The sequence below is a fragment of the Pristiophorus japonicus genome, chromosome 2 (assembly GCF_044704955.1).
Source record: "Pristiophorus japonicus isolate sPriJap1 chromosome 2, sPriJap1.hap1, whole genome shotgun sequence".
Lineage (NCBI taxonomy): Eukaryota > Metazoa > Chordata > Chondrichthyes > Pristiophoridae > Pristiophorus > Pristiophorus japonicus.
In genome coordinates this window covers 7,617,371-7,641,562 of record NC_091978.1, presented here as the reverse complement: position 1 = coordinate 7,641,562, position 24,192 = coordinate 7,617,371, and the positions used below count along the sequence as shown (strand labels likewise).

Sequence of the window (24,192 nt, the reverse complement as noted above, 5' to 3'; positions counted from 1 at the left end):
AATATTTATCGCTCAAACAAGCTAACAAAAATACAGATTATCCGGTCTTTATCACATTGCTGTTTGTGGGAGCTTACTGTGTGCAAATTGACTGACACATTTCCCACATTACAACAGTGACTACATTCCAAAAGTACTTCATTGGCTGTAAAGAGCTCCGGTGGGGGTGAAAGGCACGATATAAATGCATAACTTTCTTTTAATGGAGCAAGCTCCCACAAACATGAGATAATATTGCTAGGGGATAAACATTGGCCCAGGACACACACAGCGAGAGAAAGAGCGAGAGAAAGAGCGAGGGGGAGAGCGCGAGACGGGGCGCGAGGGGGAGAGCGAGGCAGAGCGCGAGGGGGAGAGACAGTCATTGAGAATGAAAGACACACACATCAACACAGAGAGGCACAGTGAGCAAGAGAGACAGAAACAGACAGACAGAAACAGAAACACAAGCTCTGTTGGTTAGAACTCCTTGCTCCAGAACTGAGAGGGCTGTTTGCTACCCTCCCTGGGCAACAGGTGATGTGTTGAATTGTGTTCACCAGCCTGTTGAGAGTCTGGGGAGAGATTGGTTGTCTCGTCTGTCGAGGGAAGAGATAGTGGAGTTTATCCACCACAAGTCAACACTGGGATCAATATCCCTTTGAGCAGATCAGAGTCCTTTTTGTACCAGAGTACCAACGCTGACTTCTGTAATGTATTTGCTTCATGGGTTCTTTGCTTAAGAATTCATAGCAACACATTGCTATTAAGAACGAGTTGGTTTATTAGCAAAGTTTTATCACATTACACATTACAGTTCATCCATTAGGCTCACAACTGCATACCTCATCGTGGTATCAAACTGGCTGGGGGTTTATTGAGTCTTGAGAACATCACGTGACTGGCTAAGCCACTCCCAATGCAACAGCTCTACAACTATTTTAAAGTTGAAACATTAATACAAGTGCCCCCTGATTAAAGGGGGAGCAGTCGGCACTAAAACCGACAGAATTAAACAAATTAAACTTTGGACAGTAAACTTAAATCAAATTAAAATTGGGAAAACTCCAGTCCCTCCGGCGCCCACCTCTCGGGGAAGGCCGCGAGCGTACCGGTGGACACCGCGTGCTCCATCTCCAGGGACACCCTGGCTCGGATGTAACTGCGGAAGAGAGGCAGGCAGTCGGGCTGAACGACCCCCTCGACCGCCCGCTGCCTGGACCGGCTGATGGCCCCCTTGGCCGTGCCCAGGAGCAGTCCTACGAGGAGGCCTTCCGCCCTGCCCGCTCCCCTCTGCACAGGGTGCCCAAAGATCAGGAGCCTGGGACTGAAGTGCAAACAGAATTTGAGGAGCAGCTCCTTTAAATAGTGGAATAGGGGCTGCAACCTCGCACATTGAACATAGACATGGAACGCGGACTCCTCCAGACCACAGAAATTGCAGGCGGCCTGGGAGCCCGTGAACCAACTTAAAAACCGATTGCACGGGACTGCTCCGTGCACCACCCTCCAGGCCAAGTCCCAAATAAATAAAGGGAGGACTCCCGCGTAGAAATTGGGGACCCTCGCCTCCTCCGGACGGCAAGATGGTGCGCCATGGCGTGTCCGGACGGCAGACGAGGATGGCAAAGTGGAGAGAGTGTGCAAGAGCAGCCCGTACAGGAATCCCCTCCGCGCAGAACTGAAAGGCACGGAAGGGATTTCCCGGAGGAGGCTCAGGTGGTGAGGCGCCGGCTCCCGAGGGAGGTTTCGGGACATGGCGCCGATGAGGAATTCCCCTGTGAGCACACTCACAGATGCGTACATTGTAGCTTCGGCCAGTCAGCGCCGTCACAGCCCGTGTCTTGCCAGCAGTGAACGTCTCCCCGGGAGGCCGGGTGGGGATTACTGGTCATAGTAATCGATGTGTGCACCGGACTCAAACTCATCCCGCACCAGGATGTTCACCAGCTTCGCGGCGGAGTCGCGGCAATCCACCAGCTGACCCTGCTGGTGCATCGACGTGAAGGTCTGCCGTAGCTCAGGATCAGCGGTTTCCGACCGAGCTTGTCGCTGCATGTCGGTGTCCAGGGGGCCTGTAGTACATAGAATCATTGAAAGTTACAGCACAACGAGGCCACATCGGCCCACCGTGTCCGCGCCGGCCGACCAAGAGCTATTAGAGAGGGAACTCAGTAACCTTCTAAACAGGGAGCCAGCGAGAGCAAGGGAACTCAGTAACCTTCTAAACAGGGAGCCAGCGAGAGCAAGGGAACTCAGTAACCTTCTAAACAGGGAGCCAGCGAGAGCAAGGGAACTCAGTAACCTTCTAAACAGGGAGCCAGCGAGAGCAAGGGAACTCAGTAACCTTCTAAACAGGGAGCCAGCGAGAGCAAGGGAACTCAGTAACCTTCTAAACAGGGTGCCAGAGAGAACAAGGGAACTCAGTAACCTTCTAAACAGGGAGCCAGCGAGAGCAAGGGAACTCAGTAACCTTCTAAACAGGGAGCCAGCGAGAGCAAGGGAACTCAGTAACCTTCTAAACAGGGTGCCAGAGAGAACAAGGGAACTCAGTAACCTTCTAAACAGGGAGCCAGCGAGAGCAAGGGAACTCAGTAACCTTCTAAACAGGGAGCCAGCGAGAGCAAGGGAACTCAGTAACCTTCTAAACAGGGAGCCAGCGAGAGCAAAGGAACTCAGTAACCTTCTAAACAGGGTGCCAGAGAGAACAAGGGAACTCAGTAACCTTCTAAACAGGGAGCCAGCGAGAGCAAGGGAACTCAGTAACCTTCTAAACAGGGAGCCAGCGAGAGCAAAGGAACTCCGTAACCTTCTAAACAGGGAGCCAGAGAGAACAAGGGAACTCAGTAACCTTCTAAACAGGGAGCCAGCGAGAGCAAGGGAACTCAGTAACCTTCTAAACAGGGAGCCAGCGAGAGCAAGGGAACTCAGTAACCTTCTAAACAGGGTGCCAGAGAGAACAAGGGAACTCAGTAACCTTCTAAACAGGGAGCCAGAGAGAACAAGGGGGCACAGTCTCAGGATACGGGGTAGGAAATTTAGGGCCAAGATGAGGAGAAATTTCTTCACTCAGAGGGTGATGAACCTGTGGAATTCTCTACCACAGAAGGGTGTGGAGGCCAAGTCCCTGAATATATTTAAGAGGGAGATAGATAGATTTCTAGACACAAAAGGCATCAAGTGGTATGAGGAAAAAGCAGGAATATGATATTGAGATGGAGGATCAGCCATGATCATAGTGAATGACGGTGCAGGCTCGAAGGGCCAAATGGCCTACTACTGCTCCTATTTTCTATGTTTCTATGACCCAGTAGCAAGTCTAAACAGGGAGAGAGATGGGCCAATTTCAAATCCACACTGCCACTGCCCCATTATTCCCATGGGCTTCTATTTCCTCTCTGAAGGCCTCCCATTGCTCATATACTGTTTTATACTGCCAACCTTTGATTCCAATCCAGCTGGGCCAAATCCCTTTTCAACTCACTCAAATTAGCCTTCCTCCAGTTGAGTATTTTCACATTTGATTTTTTTCCTTGTCATTTTCCATAACAACTCTAAACCTAATCAGACTGTGATCACAGTTTCCCAAATGCTCCCCCATTGAAACTTGCTCCAGTTCATCCCCAATAACAGCAACAGCTTGTAATTATATACAATCATCGACATTTATAGCATGGCTGGAGACATTTCAGCCCACCGTGTTCGCGCCGGCCGACCAGGAGCTATCCAGCCTAATCCAGCTCTTGGTCTGTAGTCCTGTAGGTTACTGCACATCCAAGTGCACATCCAAGTACTTCTTAAATGTGGTGAGGGTTTCTGCCTCTACCCCCCTTTCAGGCAGTGAGTTCCAACCTCCACCACCCTCTGGGTGAAGACATTGCTCCTCAAATCCCCTCTAAACTGCAAAAGGACATAGACAGGCTTAGTGAGTGCGCAAAACTTTGGCAGATGGAGTATAATGTTGGAAAGTGTGAAAGGGTACTGAGTTCCCTCTCTAATAGCTCTTGCTCAAAGAGCAAGTTATTATTTAAATGGAGAAAGATTGCAAAGTGCCGCAGTACAGCGGGACCTGGGGGTACTTGTGCATGAAACACAAAAGGATAGTATGCAGGTACGGCAAGTGATCAGGAAGGCCAATGATATTTTGGCCTTTATTGCAAAGGGGATGGAGTATAAAAGCAGGGAAGTCTTGCTACAGTTATACAGGGTATTGGTGAGGCCACACCTGCAATACTGCGTGCAGTTTTGGTTTCCATATTTACAAAAGGATATACTTGCTTTGGAGGCAGTTCAGAGAAGGTTCACTAGATTGATTCCGGGGATGAGGGGGTTGACTTATGAGGAAAGGTTGAGTAGGTTGGGCCTCTACTCATTGGAATTCCGAAGAATGAGAGGTGATCTTATCGAAATGTATAAGATTATGAGGGGGCTTGACAAGGTGGATGCAGAGAGGATGTTTCCGCTGATGGGGGAGACTAGAACTAGAGGGCATAATCTTAGAATAAGGGGCAGCCAATTTAAAACAGCGATGAGGAGAAATTTCTCCTCTCAGAAGGTTGTAAATCTGTGGAATTCACTGCCTCAGAGAGCTGTGGAAGCCGGGACATTGAATGAATTTAAGACAGAAATAGACACTTTCTTAAATAATAAGGGGATAAGGGGTTATGGGGAGCGGGCAGGGAAGTGGACCTGAGTCCATGATCGGATCAGCCATGATCTTATTGAATGGCGGAGCATGCTCGAGGGGCCATATGTCCTTCTCCTGCTCCTATTTCTTATGTTCTTATGTTCTTAAACCTCCCCGCAATTACTTTAAATCTATGCCCCCTGTTTGATGACATCGCTGCTAAGGGAAATAGGTCCTTTCTATCCACTCTATCTAGACCCTTCATAATTTTATACATCTCAATAAGATCTCCCCATCAGCCTCCTCTGTTCCAAAGAAAACAGCACTAACCTGTTCAATTTACCCTCAGTTAAAATTCTCCAGTCCAGGCAACATCCTCGTAAATCTTCTCTGTACCCTCTCTAATGCAATCACATCTTTCCTATAATGTGGTGACCAGAACTGACTGGTGTTTTATACTTTTCAAGCAGTTCTATCGACTCTGGATCAGTTCCTATGGACTGGAGGGTAACTAATGTAACACCACTGTTTAAAAAAGGAGGGAGAGAGAAAACGGGTAATTATAGACCGGTTAGCCTGACATCAGTAGTGGGGAAAATGTTGGAATCAATTATTAAAGATGAAATAGCAGCGCATTTGGAAAGCAGTGACAGGATCGGTCCAAGTCAGCATGGATTTACGAAAAGGAAATCATGCTTGACAAATCTTTTAGAATTTTTTGAGGATTTAACGAGTAGAGTGGACAGGGGAGAACCAGTGGATGTGGCATATTTGGACTTTCAAAAGGCTTTTGACAAGGTCCCACACAAGAGATTGGTGTGCAAAATTAAAGCACATGGTATTGGGGGTAATGTACTGACGTGGATAGAGAACTGGTTGGCAGACAGGAAGCAGAGTGGGGATAAACAGGTCCTTTTCAGAATAGCAGGCTGTGATTAGTAGGGTGACGCAGGGCTCAGTGCTGGGACCCCAGCTATTTACAATATACATTAATAATTTAGATGAAGGAATTGAGTGTAATATTTCCAAGATTGCAGATGACACTATGCTGGGTGAGCTGTGAGGAGGATGCTAAGAGGCTGCAGGGTGACTTGGACAGATTAGGTGAGTGGGCAAATGCATGGCAGATGCAGTATAATGTGGATAAATGTGAGGTTATCCACTTTGGTGGCAAAAACACAAGGGCAGATTATTATCTGAATGGCGGCAGATTAGAAAAAGGGGAGGTGCAACGAGACCTGGGTGTCATGGTACATCAGTCATTGAAAGTTAGCATGCAGGTACAGCAAGCATTGAAGGCGGCAAATGGCATGTTGGCCTTCATAGCTAGGGAATTTGATTATAGGAGCAGGGAGGTCTTACTGCAGTTGTACTTGGTGAGCCTCACCTAGAATATTGTGTTCAGTTTTGGTCTCCTAATCTGAGGAAGGACGTTCTTGCTATTGAGGGAGTGCAGCGAAGGTTCACCAGACTGATTCCCGGGATGGCAGGACTGACATATGAGGAGAGACTGGATCGACTGGGCCTGTATTCACTGGGGTTTAGAAGGATGAGAGGGGATCTCATAGAAACATATAAAATTCTGACGGAACTGGACAGGTGAGATGCAGAGAGAATGTTCCCAATGTTGGGGAAGTCCATAACCAGGGGTCACAGTCTAAGGATAAGGGGTAAGCCATTTAGGACCAAGATGAGGAGAAACTTCTTCACTCAGAGAGTTGTGGAATTCTCTACCGCAGAGTGTTGTTGAGGCCAGTTCGTTAGATATATTCAAAAAGGGAGTTAGATATGGCCCTTACGGCTAAAAGGATCAAGGGGTATGGAGAGAAAGCAGGAATGGGATACTGAGGTGAATGATCAGCCATGATCTTATTGAATGGTGGTGCAGGCTCGAAGGGCCGAATGACCTACACCTGCACCTATTTTCTATGTTTTTATAACCTCTAGCATAAGTTAAAATGGAACATGGCTCAATGTAAATCCTCTCCCCACGAAGAAAGAATGAACTTGCATTTATATAGCGCTTTTCAACACCTCAGGACTTCCCAAAGTGCTTCACCGCAACTTTACTTTGGAAGTATAGTCACTTTTGTAATGTGGGGAAATGCCACAGCCTATTGTGCACACAGCAAGCTCCCACAAACAGCAATGTGATAATGACCAGATAATCTATATTTGTAGTGATGTTGGTTGAGGGATAAATATTGGCCAGGACACCGAGCATAACTTTCCCCTACTCCTCTTTGAAATAGCGCCATGGGATCTTTTACATCCAGCTGAGGAGGCAGACGGGGCCCTCGGTTTAACGTCTCATCTGAAATACGGCACCTCCGGCAGTGCGGCACTCCCTCAGCACTGCTCTGGGAGTGTCAACTTAGATTATGTCCTCAAGGCTTCCACAGTAAGGGGTTGAAATCCGGTCCCGCCGGTTTTGAGGCGGTGAAACCGGCTTAGCGACGATTTTAACTCGCTGGAGAAATACCACCAACTATGTCTCCACAAGATCCTGCAAATCCCCTGGGAGGACAGACGCACCAACGTCAGTGTTCTCGATCAGGCCAACATCCCCAGCATCGAAGCACTGACCACACTCGATCAGCTCCGCTGGGAGGGCCACATTGTCTGCATGCCTGACACGAGACTCCCAAAGCAAGCGCTCTGCTCGGAACTCCTACACGGCAAGCGAGCCCCAGGTGGGCAGAGGAAACGTTTCAAGGACACCCTCAAAGCCGCCCTGATAAAGTGCAACATCCCCACCGACACCTGGGAGTCCCTGGCCAAAGACCGCCCCAAGTGGAGGAAGTGCATCCGGGAGGGCGCCGAGCACCTCGAGTCTCGTCGCCGAGAGCATGCAGAAATCAAGAGCAGGCAGCGGAAGGAGCGTGCGGCAAACCAGTCCCACCCTCCCTTTCCCTCAACCACTGTCTGTCCCACCTGTGACAGACATTGTGGTTCTCGTATTGGATAGTTCAGCCACCTAAGGATTCATTTTAAGAGTGGAAACAAGTCTTCCTCGATTCCGAGGGACTGGCTATGATGATGATGATTTTAACGCCAGGCGGTGACACTGGCTGAGCACTGATTTTAGCGCTGGGCAGTAGGTGTCGCCTCAAACTGAAAAATTCAGTTTTGCTGCCCAAAGATGAGAGAGCAGCGCTAAAAGTGGCACTGCACACTCAACCGAGCTCTAATGGGGTGGGAGCTCAGGAGGCCGACTGAATTTCCACAGTCGGCTGCCGGCACACGAGTAAAACAAAATGAAAAAGAAAAGTTTGACACTTTCCCTCACTCACACCCACACCTCCCTACTGTCCCGTTTGTATTTTATAACTCTAACACTTTTGAACACGCTTAGTTCAACTTAACTCTTATTCATTTGGGAGATCTCAGACAGCCATGTGGAGCTTAAAATAGTGTTGCATAGATTGAGACAGACTGTTTCTTGTTGAAGGGCCGTAGGTACAAGATTAAATGCAAGAGATTTAGAACAGGGAAGGAGAAACTTCATGCAGAGTTGCGAGGTGTGGAATTCACTCCTCAGGTTAGTGGTGACCCCACCCCCCCACCCTCGACCTGTGAGAGAACAGCTCCGCAGGTCGAGCCATAAAACAACATACCACTTCCAGCGCGAGCGGCTCCAGGTTTGTGACGGCTTCGAGGTGGGCGACTGGGTGATGTCATCAGGACCCAGGTCACCGTTTGGAGCGTGGGCAGGAGCATCGACGGGGCCCAGGTGAAGCAGAGGAGCGGGGAGGTCGTGGCAGAGGTGCGGCGCGAGATCGAGGCGGCGGGGCGACGAGGGATCGTGGCTGGGATTCGGTGTGTGTTCGTGGCGGAGGTGCGGCGAGAGATCGTGTCGGAGGTGCGGCGAGAGATCGTGGCGGAGGTGAGGCGAATGAGGGCACGGGGCCCAGGAGAGCAGTGGGCCCAGAGGCAGCACGGGGCCAGCCCACACTGCGCTACCTGTGCGCACTTGGTCCGTGCAGCAGAGAGCAGTCGTCGCCACTGGATAAAGGCCGAGCTCTGTCAAGCCCGTGTGGTGGCTGGTGTGCAACGGTCACCCCACCTTAAAAAAAATCCACACTCAGGCCTTCATTGAAACATCTGTGACCTCGTCCCTTTTGGTGTGGAAGCAAGTCATCCTCATTCGAGGGACTGACTATGATGAGAATAGTGTTCCTTCACAGACCCTCTCTCTCAATACAGCTCCCTATAGCTCCTAGCTAGAGGGCGTTGTACATGATATCCATAGCTCCTAGCAAGAGCTAAATGCGAAAAAAAACCAAACACAACGACTGGCCTGGATCCCAGAATGCCCCTGCCCCGGGACACCCGATGTCCCGACACCTTTCCCAGGCGGTATGGACGCCTGCTGGAAAGGCCACCGTACTCACCGAATATCACAGCGGTGGCGGCAAGGGGGCGCCGCACGCTCGATGATGTCACCGCGCGGGTGGCGGCTGAGCGCGCAGCAGTACACCTCGACACCATCCCCACCGGCCAACTCAATCTCCCGTGAGCACAGGAATCCGGTCGCCGCCGACGGCAAGGACTTAGCCGGACGTTAGCCGCCCCCTCTCCGGCGTTAACGGGTGGCGTCAGAAACCGAATTTCGGCTCCCTAATTATTTCCTTCCCAGTTCTGCTTTCAGCAGGTTGAGTTAGTAGTCCCAGAGAACAAACCTCAGTGTGTGACCCAGTGAGTCAACCTCACTGCAAAAGCCCACGGGATCCAGGGCAAAGTGGCAAGTTGGATGCAAAATGGGCTCAGAGGCAGGAAGCAAAGGGGTAATGGTTGATGGGTGCTTTCGTGACTGGAAGGTTGTATCCAGTGGGGTTCCACAGGGCTCAGTGTTCGGTCCCTTGCTTTTTGTGCTACATAGCAATGATTTGGGCCTGGATTTTCCGGTGCTGACCGCCTCTGTTGTCGCCCCAGAGGGACAGCAATGGCGGCGGAGAGCGCTTCCAGGCGGGCAGCCAGCTTCCAGTACCCTGCCAGGGCTTTCGGGGCCGGTTTCGGGAGACGGGGGGGGGGGGCACGGAGCATCATCACCCGGGAGAGATGAGCCGGTGTGCAACGCCCCCTGGTTGCGACTCGATTTTTGACTGCCCCCCGCCCCCCCCCCGCCCCCCCCCCGGACCCGTAGCGTCCCGCAGCGCCTCTTGCTGGGACCGCCTGTGAAAGCGGGCGGCCCGACCTATACCGGCTGCAGTGAGGCGAGTAATGTCCACCTCTGGTAAATGTGATTGGTTCTTCCCTTTTCTTTTGAGATATATATATAGTGGTAGCGTGCGCTATGTATTGCGAATGATTTTGGTGTTTGATTGTCAGGTTTTTTCTCTCACGGCGCTCCGAGGCCGGCTGTTTAGCTCGGGATTTCCAGTTGCTCAGCCGGCCTGGCGCCCTGAGAGAGGTGTGTAACGCCTCCCTTAGCGCTCCGCCCCACACTCTGGGCCCAGCTGCCCAATTTTGCTGACTGAGGCGCAAACTGTTCCCGGGCGGTATCAGGACCGCCCCGTCGTCATTCCCGCCCCGAAATCCTAAAAGCCAAAAGTCCAGCCCTTCAATGTAGGGAGAATGATTACGAAGTTTGCAGATGATACAATCATTTTCTATATGGCTGATAATGAGGAAGAAGGCTGTAGATTGCAGGAAAATATCAATGGACTGGTCAGGTGGGCAAATGGAATTCAATCCAGAGAAGCATTTTTTTTTTTTAAATACTTCATGGGATTTGTGGGCGTCGCTGGCAAGGCCGGCATTTATTGCCCATCCCTAATTGCCCCTTGAGAAGGTGGTGGTGAGCCGCCTTCTTAAATACAAATGAGCGTCTCGCTGGGCCATTTCAGAAGGCAGTTAAGAGTCAACCACATTGCTGTGGGTCTGGAGTCACACACAGGCCCAGACCGGGTAAGGACGGCAGATCTCCTTCCCTACAGGACATTAGTGAACCAGATGGGTTTTTACAACAATCCGGTAGTTTCATCATTACTAACACTAGTAATGATGAATTCGAGATTTATTTAATTAACTGAAGTTAATCTCACCAGAGGCAGCTGGGGAATTTATGAACTTAATGTCTCCGGATCATTTGTCCAGGCCTCCGGATTACTCGTCCAGTGACATAACCACTATGCTACCGTAACCCCTGTGAGAGGTAATGCATTTGAGGAGGGCTAACAAGGCAAGGGAATACACAATAAATGGTAGGATATGAGAAGTGTAGAGGAACAGAGGGACCCTGGAGTGCAGGTCGACAGATCCCTGAAGGTAGCAGGCCAGGCAGATAAGGTGGTCAAGAAGGCATACGGAATACTTATATTCTATGCCTCGGCTAATAAAGGCAAGAGCATGGAGGTTATGCTTGAACTGTATAAAACACTGGTTAGGCCACAGCTGGAGTACTGTGTGCAGTCCTGGTTACCACATTACAGGAAAGATGTGATTGCATTAGAGAGGGTACAGAGGAGATTTACGAGTCTGTTGCCTGGACTGGAGAATTTTAGCCATGAGGACAGATTGGCTAGGCTGGAGCTGTTTTCTTTGGAACAGAGGAGGCTGAGAGGGACACCTTATTGAGGTGTATAAAATTTGAACATGCTTATTTGTACTGCCAAAATGGCCACCATGTTCCACCTTTGTTTCCGATTGGTCCCCTTGGAGGATAAACCACACCCTGAAGTTTCCCAGGAATGTGTAACTGGAACCGCCCATCCCAAAGTCTCACTGACTTTGCAAATTGTATCTCGATCCACTTTGACTTCCTGTAGCGACAGAGGACAGAGCTCCCCAGAAGACATCAAGGGCCAGCCAAAGTCCCTTACCCCAGTCCAAGTGCATGCCTCCTCCAGCCGAAGTGCCTTACCCAAGTCCAAGTGCATGCCTCCTCCAGCCGAAGTGCCTTACCCAAGCACAAGTGCATCCTCCACCGCCCCCCATCCCGACCCACCTCCCCACCATAGATGGGGCAAGCATTGTATACAGATTGTTAACAGCTTTATTGGGTACGGTGAATAGTGACAGTGTGATGACTTCTGGATATCATCCACACCAACAATGTCCCTTGTAGGGGGTTGGAAGAACATTATTCGTCTTCCCGGAGTTCCCTCTCTCCCCTCTGATCCACCCCCCACTCGTGTCTCTCTCTCTCTCTCTTCCCCCCCTCCCCCAATCGCAGGCCATGCTTGACTCCACACCAGCCGGAGGAGGGGGGGGGGGGGGCGCGGGGGAAAGAGTCTGAGCCTCAGGTCCTCCTTCTCGGCACCACGTGCATGGAATGATTCGGGGCCAGTAGGGGGACAGAGCTTGACAGGGCACATGTCTGTCAAAAAAAGTGCAGTACAAAAAGTGACATCGATAAAATTAAGAGGGGCCTAGATAGAGTGGATAGGAAGGACCTGTTTCCCTTAGCATTGGGGTCATCAACCAGGGGAAATAGGTTTAAAGTAATTGGGGGGGGGCGGGTTTAGAGGGGATTTGAGGAGAAATTGCTTCACCCAGAGGATGGTGGGGGTCTGGAACTACTGCCTGAAAGGTTGGTAGAGGCAGAAACCCTCACCGCATTTAACAAGTACGTGGATGTGAACCTGAAGTGCCGTAACCGACAGGGCTACGGACCGAGAGCTGGAAAGTGGGATTAGGCCGGGTAGCTCTATTGGCCGGTGCGGACACGATGGGCCGAAATGGCCTCCTTCCACACCTCGAATCACTACGATTGTACTGTGAAGTGGAGAGTTGCCCTCAGCGCCTTACCCGGGGCGTAGTTCAGCACCCTGACGTCGGGCTCTTCCGCTGCCAGGACGCGGAACATCATCTCCCGGGCAGCTTTCCCCGCGCAGTACAGCGACCACGATTTGAACGGCTGGATGGCGCAGAGCGAGCTGATGTTGATGATCGTCCGGCCTAGGTTCTCCCGCTCGGGGAAGGCCTTCAGCACGGAGGCGGTGAGGCACGTGGCTGACGTGAAGTTCAAGGCGAAGTAATCGGAGACTTCGGCGGGGTCGGTGAGGTCCACGACATACTTTGAGATGTCTCCCAGGGTGCCTGAGGGCAGAAAGACAGACATTAATACTCGTGCTCCAGACTGGACGCTCTACCTGGCTGGCCTCCCCTTTTCCATCCTCCGCAAACACTAGAACATAAATAGGAGCAGGAGTCAGCCATTTGGCCCCTCGAGCCTGCTCTGCCATTTAATCTGATCCGATCATGGACTCAGCTCGTTTGGGGGGGGGGGGGGGGGTATAGACCACTGCGGGAATTGCAATTGCTTATTCGCGTTTTAAGAATTGCGCGAGTTTGTGTAATAGCAGATTCGTAACCTGATAGTGGATAGAAACAGCCTCCTACAAGTCGAGCTGGGGTGCGGACCTCTGATAATTAGACCTCCAACTATCCCCAACCTTTAACGGGCTACCTAACTAAATTTAATAGCTACGAAACAGCCTCCTACAAGTCGAGCTAGGGTGCGGACCACTGGAAGTGAGATGGTCTGACTACAAGTCGAACAGGTAATAGCGGACCTCAGAGTTAGACCTCTAACTATACTAAGTTCTAAACATGGCCAGTATAACAACAAAACTCGAGCGGGGGCCAGAAAAGTCCCTTACCCGCCACCTGGCGGAGAAACAAAAGAAAGTAATAGAAAAGGCTCTTCGAGCCCACGTAAAATTAACAGAGAAAGTAAATCAATCATGTATTAATCTATCATCACTTATTAATTTAGAAGAAGAAAATCTTAAGTGATGTATGGATCCAAAAAAATAGAGTCGGCCAAACAATAAGCTTTGTTGAATGAAAAGAGACTTTTGTGAATGTCTGTCTTTGAGCGAGAGTGCTTGAGTGATTTTTTTTGACTACGGAATGAATTTTTCATGTGTCTGAAAGCCTGTTTGGAAAAGTGGTGGAGCTGTCCGTTTGTTTTAGCTCCACCCACTTTTTCAGACCGAGTGAAAGTTTTTGTTTAAACCCTTTGTAGTGTTGTCCTGTATGTAGGAAGTTTTAAGTTAGAAACGCAAGTGTGGATTTATTCGGATGATAAGTTACAGAGCTAGGAAGTGCCCAAAGGATATAGGTTTGTTGAGCAAAAGATAAAAAAATACATGGTCCCGGTGGTTTTAAAAAAAAATTCATTTGACACGCTCACTTACTTGTCGAAAGAAAACCCACAATCATTGATTACATTGGGTTGAAAGACATAAGTTTAGTCTAGGAATGAGATAAAGAATGCCTTAAAAAAAAAGCCTGCGTGGACCTCTCAAGGATGCGGGCTGGGGAAGTAGGCTGCCATTTTCCTTTGTGTAAGACCTTGACGCGAAAGCTTCTAGTTCAGTAAAAAGAGTTTTAAATAAGAGATTGGCATTACAAAATTTGAATTGGGATTTTGAGATATTAAGAGAAGGCACAGCAAAATACTGAGATAGATTCAAACTAAAAAAATATTAAATTAAATCTGATGTTAAAATGGCAAGCTTTAGCAGTTTAGAAAAAAGGACATTGTAACGACCTTGAAACTGGAACATTTGAGATAACGAAAAGAAACTCTCAAAGCCTACATGCTAGACTCCATTCTAGTTATGGAAAAGACAAAAAAAAGATAAGGACGCAGCCTTGAAAGAAAACAAATTGAACGAATTTGAAAGAAAAAGTGTCTTCGATTGTCTGATGATTTTAAATTAACAAATTTACCGAGATACGAGCCCTCTGTGTAAAATACAAAACCTAACTTGAAGAAAGGAGATCTGAAAAAAAGATGTAACGTACTAAATAGGTGCTGAAAAAAAAAGATATTGGCTGTGAAAAAGATATTGGTTTAATTGAAAACATTTTGAAAGAGGTAAAAGACACTCTCCATTGATAATGATTTTAATTTACGATAAAGTTTCACTGCAGTTTGAAAAGATTTCCAGAATAGACGTTGTTTATCAAGAAAAGTCCCGAACAGTCTTAGCAAGCAGGAGGGTTTTGAAAATAACGAGGAGAAAAGATCTAACCTATGCGAACACAACAGAGAAAGAAACAAAACACAAGATTTGCTCAGTGAATGGGACCGTAAAAAAAAAACCCGAAATTTTGGAATGTGTACAGCTTGTGTGAAAATTGGATTTCAGTAAACAAAATAGCTATTGAAAATGTGTGGTCTCGTTTTAAATCAATTAAAAAAAATCTTTGGCAAGTACTTGAATTAGAAGTTAAGAAAAAATTGGAGTTTAATCTAAAATGCTGTCTTTCCTGATGAGAATACTTTTATTATGACAGCTTTACTAATGAGTTCTGCTGTTTTAACAGATTCCTAATTTCTAAGCAAGTTTGGAAGGCACAAAGACTTAAAAAAAAACAAAATTCGGATGATTACGCTAATGACATCAGGCCTTCTTGCAAACCTGTAAAGGAGTTAACCCTTTCCATTGACAGCTGTTTTATACTGGACATTATTAATTTGGATTTCTTAATAGAATAAAGACTCACCTGACAGATAAAGGAAATGGTGGGATAGTCAGGATAAAAAATAAAATGGAACTAGTCTATGTAATAATACTTGCCTGATACAATAAAGAAAGATACTCAAACAAAACAAATTCAAGAGTTAAAAGCTAAGATAAATAAGCTGGAAGAGATTAAAAAGAAAATGGGACCAGACGGATAGTGCAGTGCTCAGCCACAGCACCATCACCTATGGCAGTAGAGTCAATGTACCCCACAGTGGGTAAGTGTAGTCCACAAACCCAACCTAACCTTACCTCCGATTTCACAGAGTGACCTCGACATGCATGGATAAAAGAGGAGTAGACCAGAACCTAATACCTGGTGACGACCAGGATCTGTTTAAAGTTTGCAGATAAAACACTCACTGAGATGTAATCACAGTGGCCAGTTCAGCTCTGTAGCATGATACTAGGGATCTCGACACTCATACAAGCATCAGATAACCCGGATGGACTACGGGGGATGCAGCAAATGCAGGAAAGACACACTTACCCAAACTATGGGATCTTGTTTAATTTGACTGATGGGATATGCATCCCAGCAGCCAAGGACTGGAGCGAGGACAGAACTTATTTTAACGCATAATGTTAAGCATGGAATTGTGTCTGTTCTGATCAATATTTCAGGCATACAAATGCCGGAGTATTGTACAGAACAGGCAAGGAAGATGTATAGTGTATTAAGTAAGGTTGTAATGCAGCAGGCTGCCGATGCCATGGGTGCCAGTAGGTTCCGAGGACAAGAGCAGGTGCATAGGCATAAGAGGGGAATAATTAGTGACGCGGCTACCGGTTTTAATACCGGGATCTCCATAGTAAACTCACTGGATATACAAGGGTTGAATGAAAAGGTGGAACAACTTAAAGAGGTGATGAAGGAACTGTTAGAGTGGGCAGAGCAGAATCAGAAAGACCAAGCCGACCTAGGAAGGGAAGGCATAGAGATACAGTTAGATAGAATTTCAGTAATCGAGACACATGCCAAAACAATTAATCGTCTAATTGACAGAGAAAAGGAAGATGCCGGAAAGCTCCGACAAGGGCAACTCTGTCACGCTTATGGTGTGTGGATGGTAGGGCAGATACGACACAACCTCGATCAGATCCAAAGGGGGGAGGTACCAGACTGGATAGACAGCTCACATCTGGCTCAGCTAGCCAAGCTGGAGGGGACACTGGATAACTGCACTCTGAAGGGACTAACCAGAGTATACCCAGCGATCCCAAACTGCCAGATGGGCACAGCTGCGGGAGTGGGAATTGTCTTGATGATCCCTATAGTCACATGAGACTCAGGTCCATTTCCCCTTTATCAACTGGAGAATATCGGGGTTGTACAGGACAACGCCTCCCTCCGTTACTACTTAACCGCAGACTCCGCTATCTGTAGAGATAACATGCTATAGGGGGCGTCTCCCTGACAGGGTGCAAACAGAGGGGCGAGGTCACGGTGTGCCCCCACCCGGTGGGACAGCGAGAATTAGATGAGTGTGGTTTTAATTGAATCGATGGATGAGTTTTGGAAATAGTACCTGCCCACACACATTTTGCTCGGGCTGGGTACGGAGGCAAAGGGAGATACTGTGTCTCCACCACGGAACACTCACATCAGTATAACAGCTTGCAATGCCAGATCCTGCAACCAAACTTCTGCTTTACATCCTTACGACCCCTTACTATAGGGCAAGCCTGCATTATCCAAGTTAGACAGTGTGGTACCAAGATCATTGACGCTACCGATCAGCTCCATGATCACCTGCAGGACTTTGACAAGCCAGAACAGACCCCTATTCCACATTTAGTAGAAGTACTAAGGAAACTAAGACATATAGAGTCGGACAGTCTGTTAAACTCTACCACCATTTACGGACAAAGATTGAGATACTGGAGAAAGACACCGACACAGAGCTGCAGGGAGAGAGTTGGAGGAGACGGGCTTGGAACTGGGGGATGAATGTTAACATCCACCCCTGGATTCGAATTATATCACATATACTGGTCGGAGTACAGCTAATTTTAGCATTAACATGGGGTGTCATGGCTTGCCGGTCTTGCAGACATTATGCACAACAATGGAGGTTTAGCACCAAAGCTCAGATAAGCAAGAAAGTCGGTGTGACAGACAAAAGGGGCGATTCGAAATATATTCATTTGATCTCAACAATTGGGACTCCTGAAATCGCGTGACTGGCCAGCATGTTGAAACAGGGAGTACCAGGTGATACAAAAACATAAATCATATAACATTAAATTAGTGTCGGTTTCAGGGGGCTAGGACTAGCCCCTTTACCGAAAGGGGGGAATGTTAGAGAGGGAAATTAGGGAAATTCTCCCCTAGAGCAAAGGCACCTGTAGCATAGATGTTAGAATGAAATATGCAATTGTAGTATTAAATGTGTGTGCAAAATATATAAAGATGGCTACTTCTGGTTTAGCAAAGCCCCAAGGGATGTCAGCCAGCTGAAAAGAGACTGCATTGTTAGTTACTAATAACGGTTGTGTTCTCACGGAGAAACACACTACAACTCTGCAGATGTTCCCCAGACAAGACGTCCTGGTCCATAGAACAATATGGCTCTGTAACAAGACTAAGATAAGGAGACTACCCAAAAAGACAGCACCCAAGGACAGTAAGATAAGGGGAGCCTGGACCACGTCACAAGATTATCATGAGTAACTTTTGGCAACACATCTCTTGGCAACACATCTCTTGGCAACACGAGACAATCACGCAGTCACATAATGGTTAGAGACTACTTCTATTGGTCTATCACCCGTAGCAACACATGAGGCAATCACGAGTGGTCTATTTGAATCTATAATTAATATGATTGGATAGTGTCCGGCCAAAATGGGCTGATGCAACTGTAGTAAACTGTTGTAAAACATATAAAAATCCATGAAACCCTTTGTTCGGTGAAGAGAGGTACCTGGACCCACCAGTTGCTTCATCTCCCCGCCGGCGTAATAAACCGTTTTGATGTATGGACCGACCCTGAGTGACAAGTGATTCTTGGAAGGGTGCATTCGCGCCAACAATGGTCAAACACACTGTACCCTCTCTATGTCTTTAATGTCCTCTTACAATGAAGTGCCCAAAACTGCACTCAGTCTCTAACTGTGACCGAACCGACATTCTACATAAGACCATAAGAATTAGGAGCCCCTCGAGCCTGTTCCGCCATTCAATGAGATCATGGCTGATCTAGTGAACTCTTCAGTCACCCGAGAACTCATTTTTAGCTTGAAAGCAAGTCATCCTCGACTCCGAGGGACTGCTTAAAAAGATCTTCTACCTCAGCTCCACTTTCCTGCACTATCCCCATATCCCTTAATTCCCTTAATATTCAAAAATTTATCGATCTCAGTCTCAACGACTGAGCCTCCACAGCCCTCGGGGGAGGAGAATTCCAAAGTTTCTCCTCGTCTCAGTCCTAAATGGCCAACCCCTTATTCTGAGACTGTGACCTCTGGCTGGGGAGTCTAGAACCAGAGGGAAACATCCTCCCTGCATCGACCCGGTCAAGCCCTGTAAGAATTTTATATGTTTCAGTGAGCTCACGTCTCATTCTTCTAAATTTTGTTTGAGAATGGTCCTGTTGAAGCGCCGTGGGATTTTTTTACTATGTTAAAGGTCCTGCAAAAATGCAAGTTACTGTTGTGAAAGGCGCTATAGAAATGCAAGTCTTTCTTTTACATAAACTGAGAACTAAAGTGGGCCCAGCACTGGCCCCTGGCGTACACTGGCCCTTGCTAGGTCACTTCACAGGGCAGTTAAGAGTTAACCACATTAATGTCACTTCCAACAAATCTTCAATCAAAACAACCCACATTTACTCCAACTAACATCCTACCCAGGCAACTACATTGCCTCTCAAACCATCTTCCTGAACTTTGTAGCAACCCTTTGGTCATCTGCTGTCATTTATTCTTATACGGCTCAGTGTCAAGTTGATTTGTTTTGTCTTACAATACTCCTGTGGAGTGTCTTGGGATGTTTTACAACGCTAAAGGCGTGATATAGTTATAGGTTGTTGTTGTTGGGATTGGGCGGGGCTGGTGGGGAGGAGAGGGGGGCAAGGGACCCGAAAGAGGAGGAATGAAAGGCAGCATGACTCCGTAACAGGAAGGGGAGGAGACAGGAGAGGAGAGAAGGGCCCCGGAGGGGAAATGAGAAGAGAAATAGAAAATTTCACTCAACCCCGCCAATACCTCTGAATTGTCACGCTGTTTGTGAGCCATTCAGTATTGGATGAGCAGAAAATTACACCAATTATACATTGGGAAGACCGAAGCCATTGTCGTCGGGTCCCTACCACCGACTCCATCCCTATAATGTGCGTCAGCCATGGCTCAGTGGGTAGCACACTCGCCTCTGAGTCAGAAGGGCGTGGGTTCATGTCCCACTCCAGGTACTTGAGCACAAAAATCTACGCTGACACACTGTCGGAGGGGCAGCGCTGAGGGAGCGCCGCACTGTCGGAGGGGCAGCGCTGAGGGAGCGCGCACTGTCAGAGGGGCAGCGCCGCACTGTCGGAGGGGCAGCGCTGAGGGAGCGCGCACTGTCAGAGGGGCAGCGCCGCACTGTCGGAGGGGCAGCGCTGAGGGAGCGCGCACTGTCAGAGGGGCAGCGCCGCACTGTCGGAGGGGCAGCGCTGAGGGAGCGCCGCACTGTCGGAGGGGCAGCGCTGAGGGAGCGCCGCACTGTCGGAGGGGCAGCGCCGCACTGTCGGAGGGGCAGCGCTGAGGGAGCGCGCACTGTCAGAGGGGCAGCGCCGCACTGTCGGAGGGGCAGCGCTGAGGGAGCGCCGCACTGTCGGAGGGGCAGCGCTGAGGGAGCGCCGCACTGTCGGAGGGGCAGCGCCGCACTGTCGGAGGGGCAGCGCTGAGGGAGCGCCGCACTGTCGGAGGGGCAGCGCTGAGGGAGCGCCGCACTGTCGGAGGGGCAGCGCTGAGGGAGCGCCGCACTGTCGGAGGGGCAGCGTCGCAGTGTCGGAGGGGCCGTTTTTGGATTAAACATTAAACCTCGGCCCCATCTGCCCTCTCAGGTGGACGCAAAAGATCCCACGGCGCTATTTCTAAGAAGAGCAGAGGAGTTATCCCTGGGGTCTTGGCCAATATTTATCTGCAATCAACACAACAACAAAAAACATTATCTGGTCATTATCACATTGCTGTTTAGTTGTGCACAAATTGGCTGCTGCATTTCCCACATTACAACAGTGACTAGACTTCATTGGCTGTAAAGAGTTTTGAGATGACCTGTGGTCGTGGAAGAGGCGATAAGCGACCGACGGTCGTGAATGACAGTCGAGAAAAGCACTTTCTTTTTTAGCTCATGCTATGGTCTTGCGTGGCACAGTATTGCCTGGGCAGTCGGTGTCTCCATGTCGCCATCCAGTGGCTCTGCTTGCAAACCTAGCCCACATTGGAAAACATTGCAGACCTTTGCCAATTGTACTCGGCCTGCACACCTCCCGCAGCAACCCTCACCCGCGTTGTTGACCAGGATCAGCCGCTCCGGAGGTCCGCCCAGCTCCCGGTCCCCGCTCAGCCAGCCCACCACTCGCTGCAGCCCCTCCGGCCGGCTCAGGTCGGCTTGCAGGCGGCTGATCCTCAGCTCTCCGCCGGCCGCAGGCGCCTCCGCCCGCACCTGGCGCTCCGTCTCCCGCAGCCGCTCGCCGCACCTGGCCACCAGCACCAGGTGTGAGCCCGGCCCCAGCCTGGGGGCCAGCACCACGGACAGCGAGCGGCCCAGCCCGCGGGAGGCGCCCGTCACCACGCACAGGCTCCTGCCCAACTCCCCGGCTCCCACGTCCGCCTCCTGCATCAGGTCCGAGCGCTGCGTTCCACCCGTGCGCCAGCTAAACACACACACCGCCCACACACACCGCCCACCACCACCACCTGACATCCGCATTCTCAGCACACACTGGGCAGTCTGCCAGTCCTGCTCATTGTCTCAGCTGCTCCATCGACCAGTTTATCATCAGCTGCTCCATCCACCAGTTTATCATCAACTGCTCCATCCACCAGTTTATCATCAACTGCTCCATCCACCAGTTTATCATACACACCTAGAAACATAGCAAGTAGATGCAAGAGCAGGCCATTCGGCCCTTGGAGCCTGCTCCACCATTCAATATGATCATGGCTGATCATGCAACTTCAGTACCCCATTCCTGCTTTCTCTCCATACCCCTTGATCCCTTTAGCCGTAAGGGCCACATCTAACTCCCTTTTGAATATATCTAACGGACTGGCCTCAACAACTTTCTGTGGGAGAGAATTCCACAGGTTCACCACTCTCTGGGTGAAGAAGTTTCTCCTTCATCTCGGTCCTAAATGGCTTACCCTTTGTCCTTAGACTGTGACCCCTGGTTCTGGACTTCCCCAACATCGGGAACATTCTTCCTGCATGAAATGAGTCCTGAGCTGGCTGAACAGTCCAATACGAGAACCACAGTCCCTGTCACAGGTGGGGGCAGACAGTGGTTGAGGGAAAGGGAGGGTGGGACTGGTTTGCCGCACGCTCCTTCCGCTGCCTGCGCTTGGTTTCTGCATGCTCTCGGCGACGAGACTCGAGGTGCTCAGCGCCCTCCCGGATACACTTCCTCCACTTAGGACAGTCTTTGGCCAGGGGCTCCCAGGTGTCGGTGGGGATGTTGCAGTTTATCAGGGAGGCTTTGTCACATTTCCTCTGCCCACCTTTGGCTCGTTTGCCGTGAAGGAGTTCCGAGTACAGCGCTTGCTTTGGGAGTCTCCTGTCTGGCATGTGGACGATGTGGCCGGCCCAATGGAGTTGATCAAGTGTGGTCAGTGCTTCGATGCTGGGGATGTTGGCCTGGTCAAGAACACTGATGTTGGTGCGTCTGTCCTATGAAGGGTTTGGATAGAAGTCACCCCCTTTTTTTGCAACCCATAATGAGGTGCAAGGCAGATTTCACCCCGGGGGTTGGGGGTGGGGGGGGGGGCACTCCTGCCTCCCATGAAATTGCCTCATTCTGACCCCTCGCCGCCCCACTCTGACCCCTCGCTGACCCTTCGCTGCCCCACTCTTACCCCTCACCGACACCTTGCTGACCCCTTGCCGCCCCGCGCTGATCCCTCGCTGACCCCTTGCACCCCCCCACGCCGACCCCTTGCTGACACCTCACTGTCCCCTCGCCGCCCTGCTCCAACCTCTTGCTGACCCCTTGCCGCCCCGCGCCGATCCCTCGCTGACCCCTTGCACCCCCCCTCGCTGACCCCTTGCACCCCCCCCACGCCAACCCCTTGCTGACCCCTCACCATCCCCTCACCGCCCTGCTCCGACCTCTTGCCGACCCCTAGCCGCCCCGCTCCGACCCCTTTCTGTCCCCTCGCTGACCCCTCGCCGCCCTGCTCCGACCTCTTGCCGACCCCTCGCCGCCCCGCTCCGATCCCTCGCTGTCCCCTCGCTGACCCCTCGCCGCCCTGCTCCGACCTCTTGCCGACCCCTCGCCGCCCCGCTCCGACCCCTCGCTGTCCCCTCGCTGACCCCTCGCCGCCCTGCTCCGACCTCTTGCCGACCCCTCGCCGCCCCGCTCCGACCCTTCGCTGACCCCTCGCTGTCCCCGCGCTGCCCCGCCCCGACCCCTCGCCGCCCCGCTCCGACCCCTCGCTGACCCCTCGCTGAACTTTCGCCGCCCCGCTCCGACCCCTCGCCGACCCCTCACCAACCCCTCCCCACACTGACCCCTCGCTGTCCCCGCGCCGACCCCTCGCCGACCCCTCACCGACCCCTCTCCGACCCCTCCCCGCACTGACCCCGCGCTGCCCCGCGCCGCCCCGCGGGGTAAATTCATCTCACGGGCTGCGAAGCTGGCAGACATCTGCTCCCGGGGCGCTGTCTAAAGGGGAGTCAGACAGATTTTTGAGCGATTAGTGAGTAAATGGTTATGGGGAGTGGGCAGTAACGTGGAGCTGAGTCAGATCAGCCATGATCTTATTGAATGGCGGAGCAGGCTCGAGGGGCCTTATGTCCTACTCCTGCTCCTAGTTCTTATGTTCTGATGCCCCGGGCCTGCCACCTTTGTTTATCGCCCGACTCTCGGGTCGACCTGACCGTGGTGGCCCGAGCATGGACATGGCCACCATCATGCCGGGGGCTGCTGGCCCACTCAGAGGCTGCACTGCTGGTCCAGTGGGGTGGGAGGGGGCACCAAAGGATGATGCAGAGTGCAAGCGGCCCTCTCCTGTAATGGAAGGGGTAGGGTGCTGTTGCGCGTCAGCGTAGCACTGAAGTCAGCGTCGAGCTATCGCCCCGGGTCCATCCCCAAATGGGAATGAGCGGCGGAGAGGGCGCTCCGCTTCCTCCAAGGGACGGACGGCCCAATTACGCATCGGGGGTGGGACGTCAGAGTCCCGGCCCCGGAATGTTACCGGCCCCCGATTGGGGTGCAGCGCAAGTTCGCTCCAATTCTCTTTTTTTATTCTTCCTACCAACGTGAATAACCTCACATTTCCCCGCATTATACTCCACTTACCACTTTATTACCCACTCACTTAACCTGTCGACATCCCTGAGAAGGTACCAGTGAGTGTGGTGTGAATCATAACAGCAGCACTACATCATCATAGGCAGTCCCTCGGAATTGAGGAAGACTTGCTTCCACTCTTACAATGAGTCCTTAGGTGACTGAACAGTCCAATACGAGAGCCACAGTCTCTGTCACAGGTGGGACAGATAGTCGTTGAGGGAAAGGGTGGGTGGGACTGGTTTGCCACACGCTCCTTCCGCTGCCTGCGCTTGTTTTCTGCATGCTCTCGGCGATGAGACTCAAGGTGCTCAGCGCCCTCCCGGATCCACTTCCTCCACTTAGGGCGGACTGGTCTTTGGCCAGGGACTCCCAGGTGTCGGTGGGGATGTTGCACTTTATCAGGGAGGCTTTGAGGGTGTCCTTGTAACGTTTCCTCTGCCTACCTTTGGCTCATTTGCCGTGAAGGAGTTTCGAGTAGAGCGCTTGCTTTGGGAATCTCGTGTCTGGCTTGCGGACAATGTGGCTACAACCGAGTGGCTCGCTGGGCCATTTCAGAGGGCAGTTAAGAGTCAACCATATTGCTGTCGGTCTGGAGTCACATATA

At 50.6% G+C, this 24,192-nt stretch overlaps 1 protein-coding gene across 1 annotated transcript; it reads right to left on the bottom strand.

Moving 5' to 3' along the window:
• Window positions 1–743: 743 nt before the first annotated feature.
• Window positions 744–20,976, bottom strand: LOC139235677 (sepiapterin reductase-like). The gene is made up of 3 exons (XM_070866720.1): window positions 20,581–20,976; window positions 12,359–12,649; window positions 744–2,054 (listed from the first exon to the last, which is right to left on the bottom strand). Exons 1-3 carry the CDS (start codon window positions 20,915–20,917, stop codon window positions 1,864–1,866), a joined length of 819 nt encoding a protein of 272 aa, XP_070722821.1. The 5' UTR covers window positions 20,918–20,976; the 3' UTR covers window positions 744–1,863.
• Between the last annotated feature and the right edge of the window lie 3,216 nt (window positions 20,977–24,192).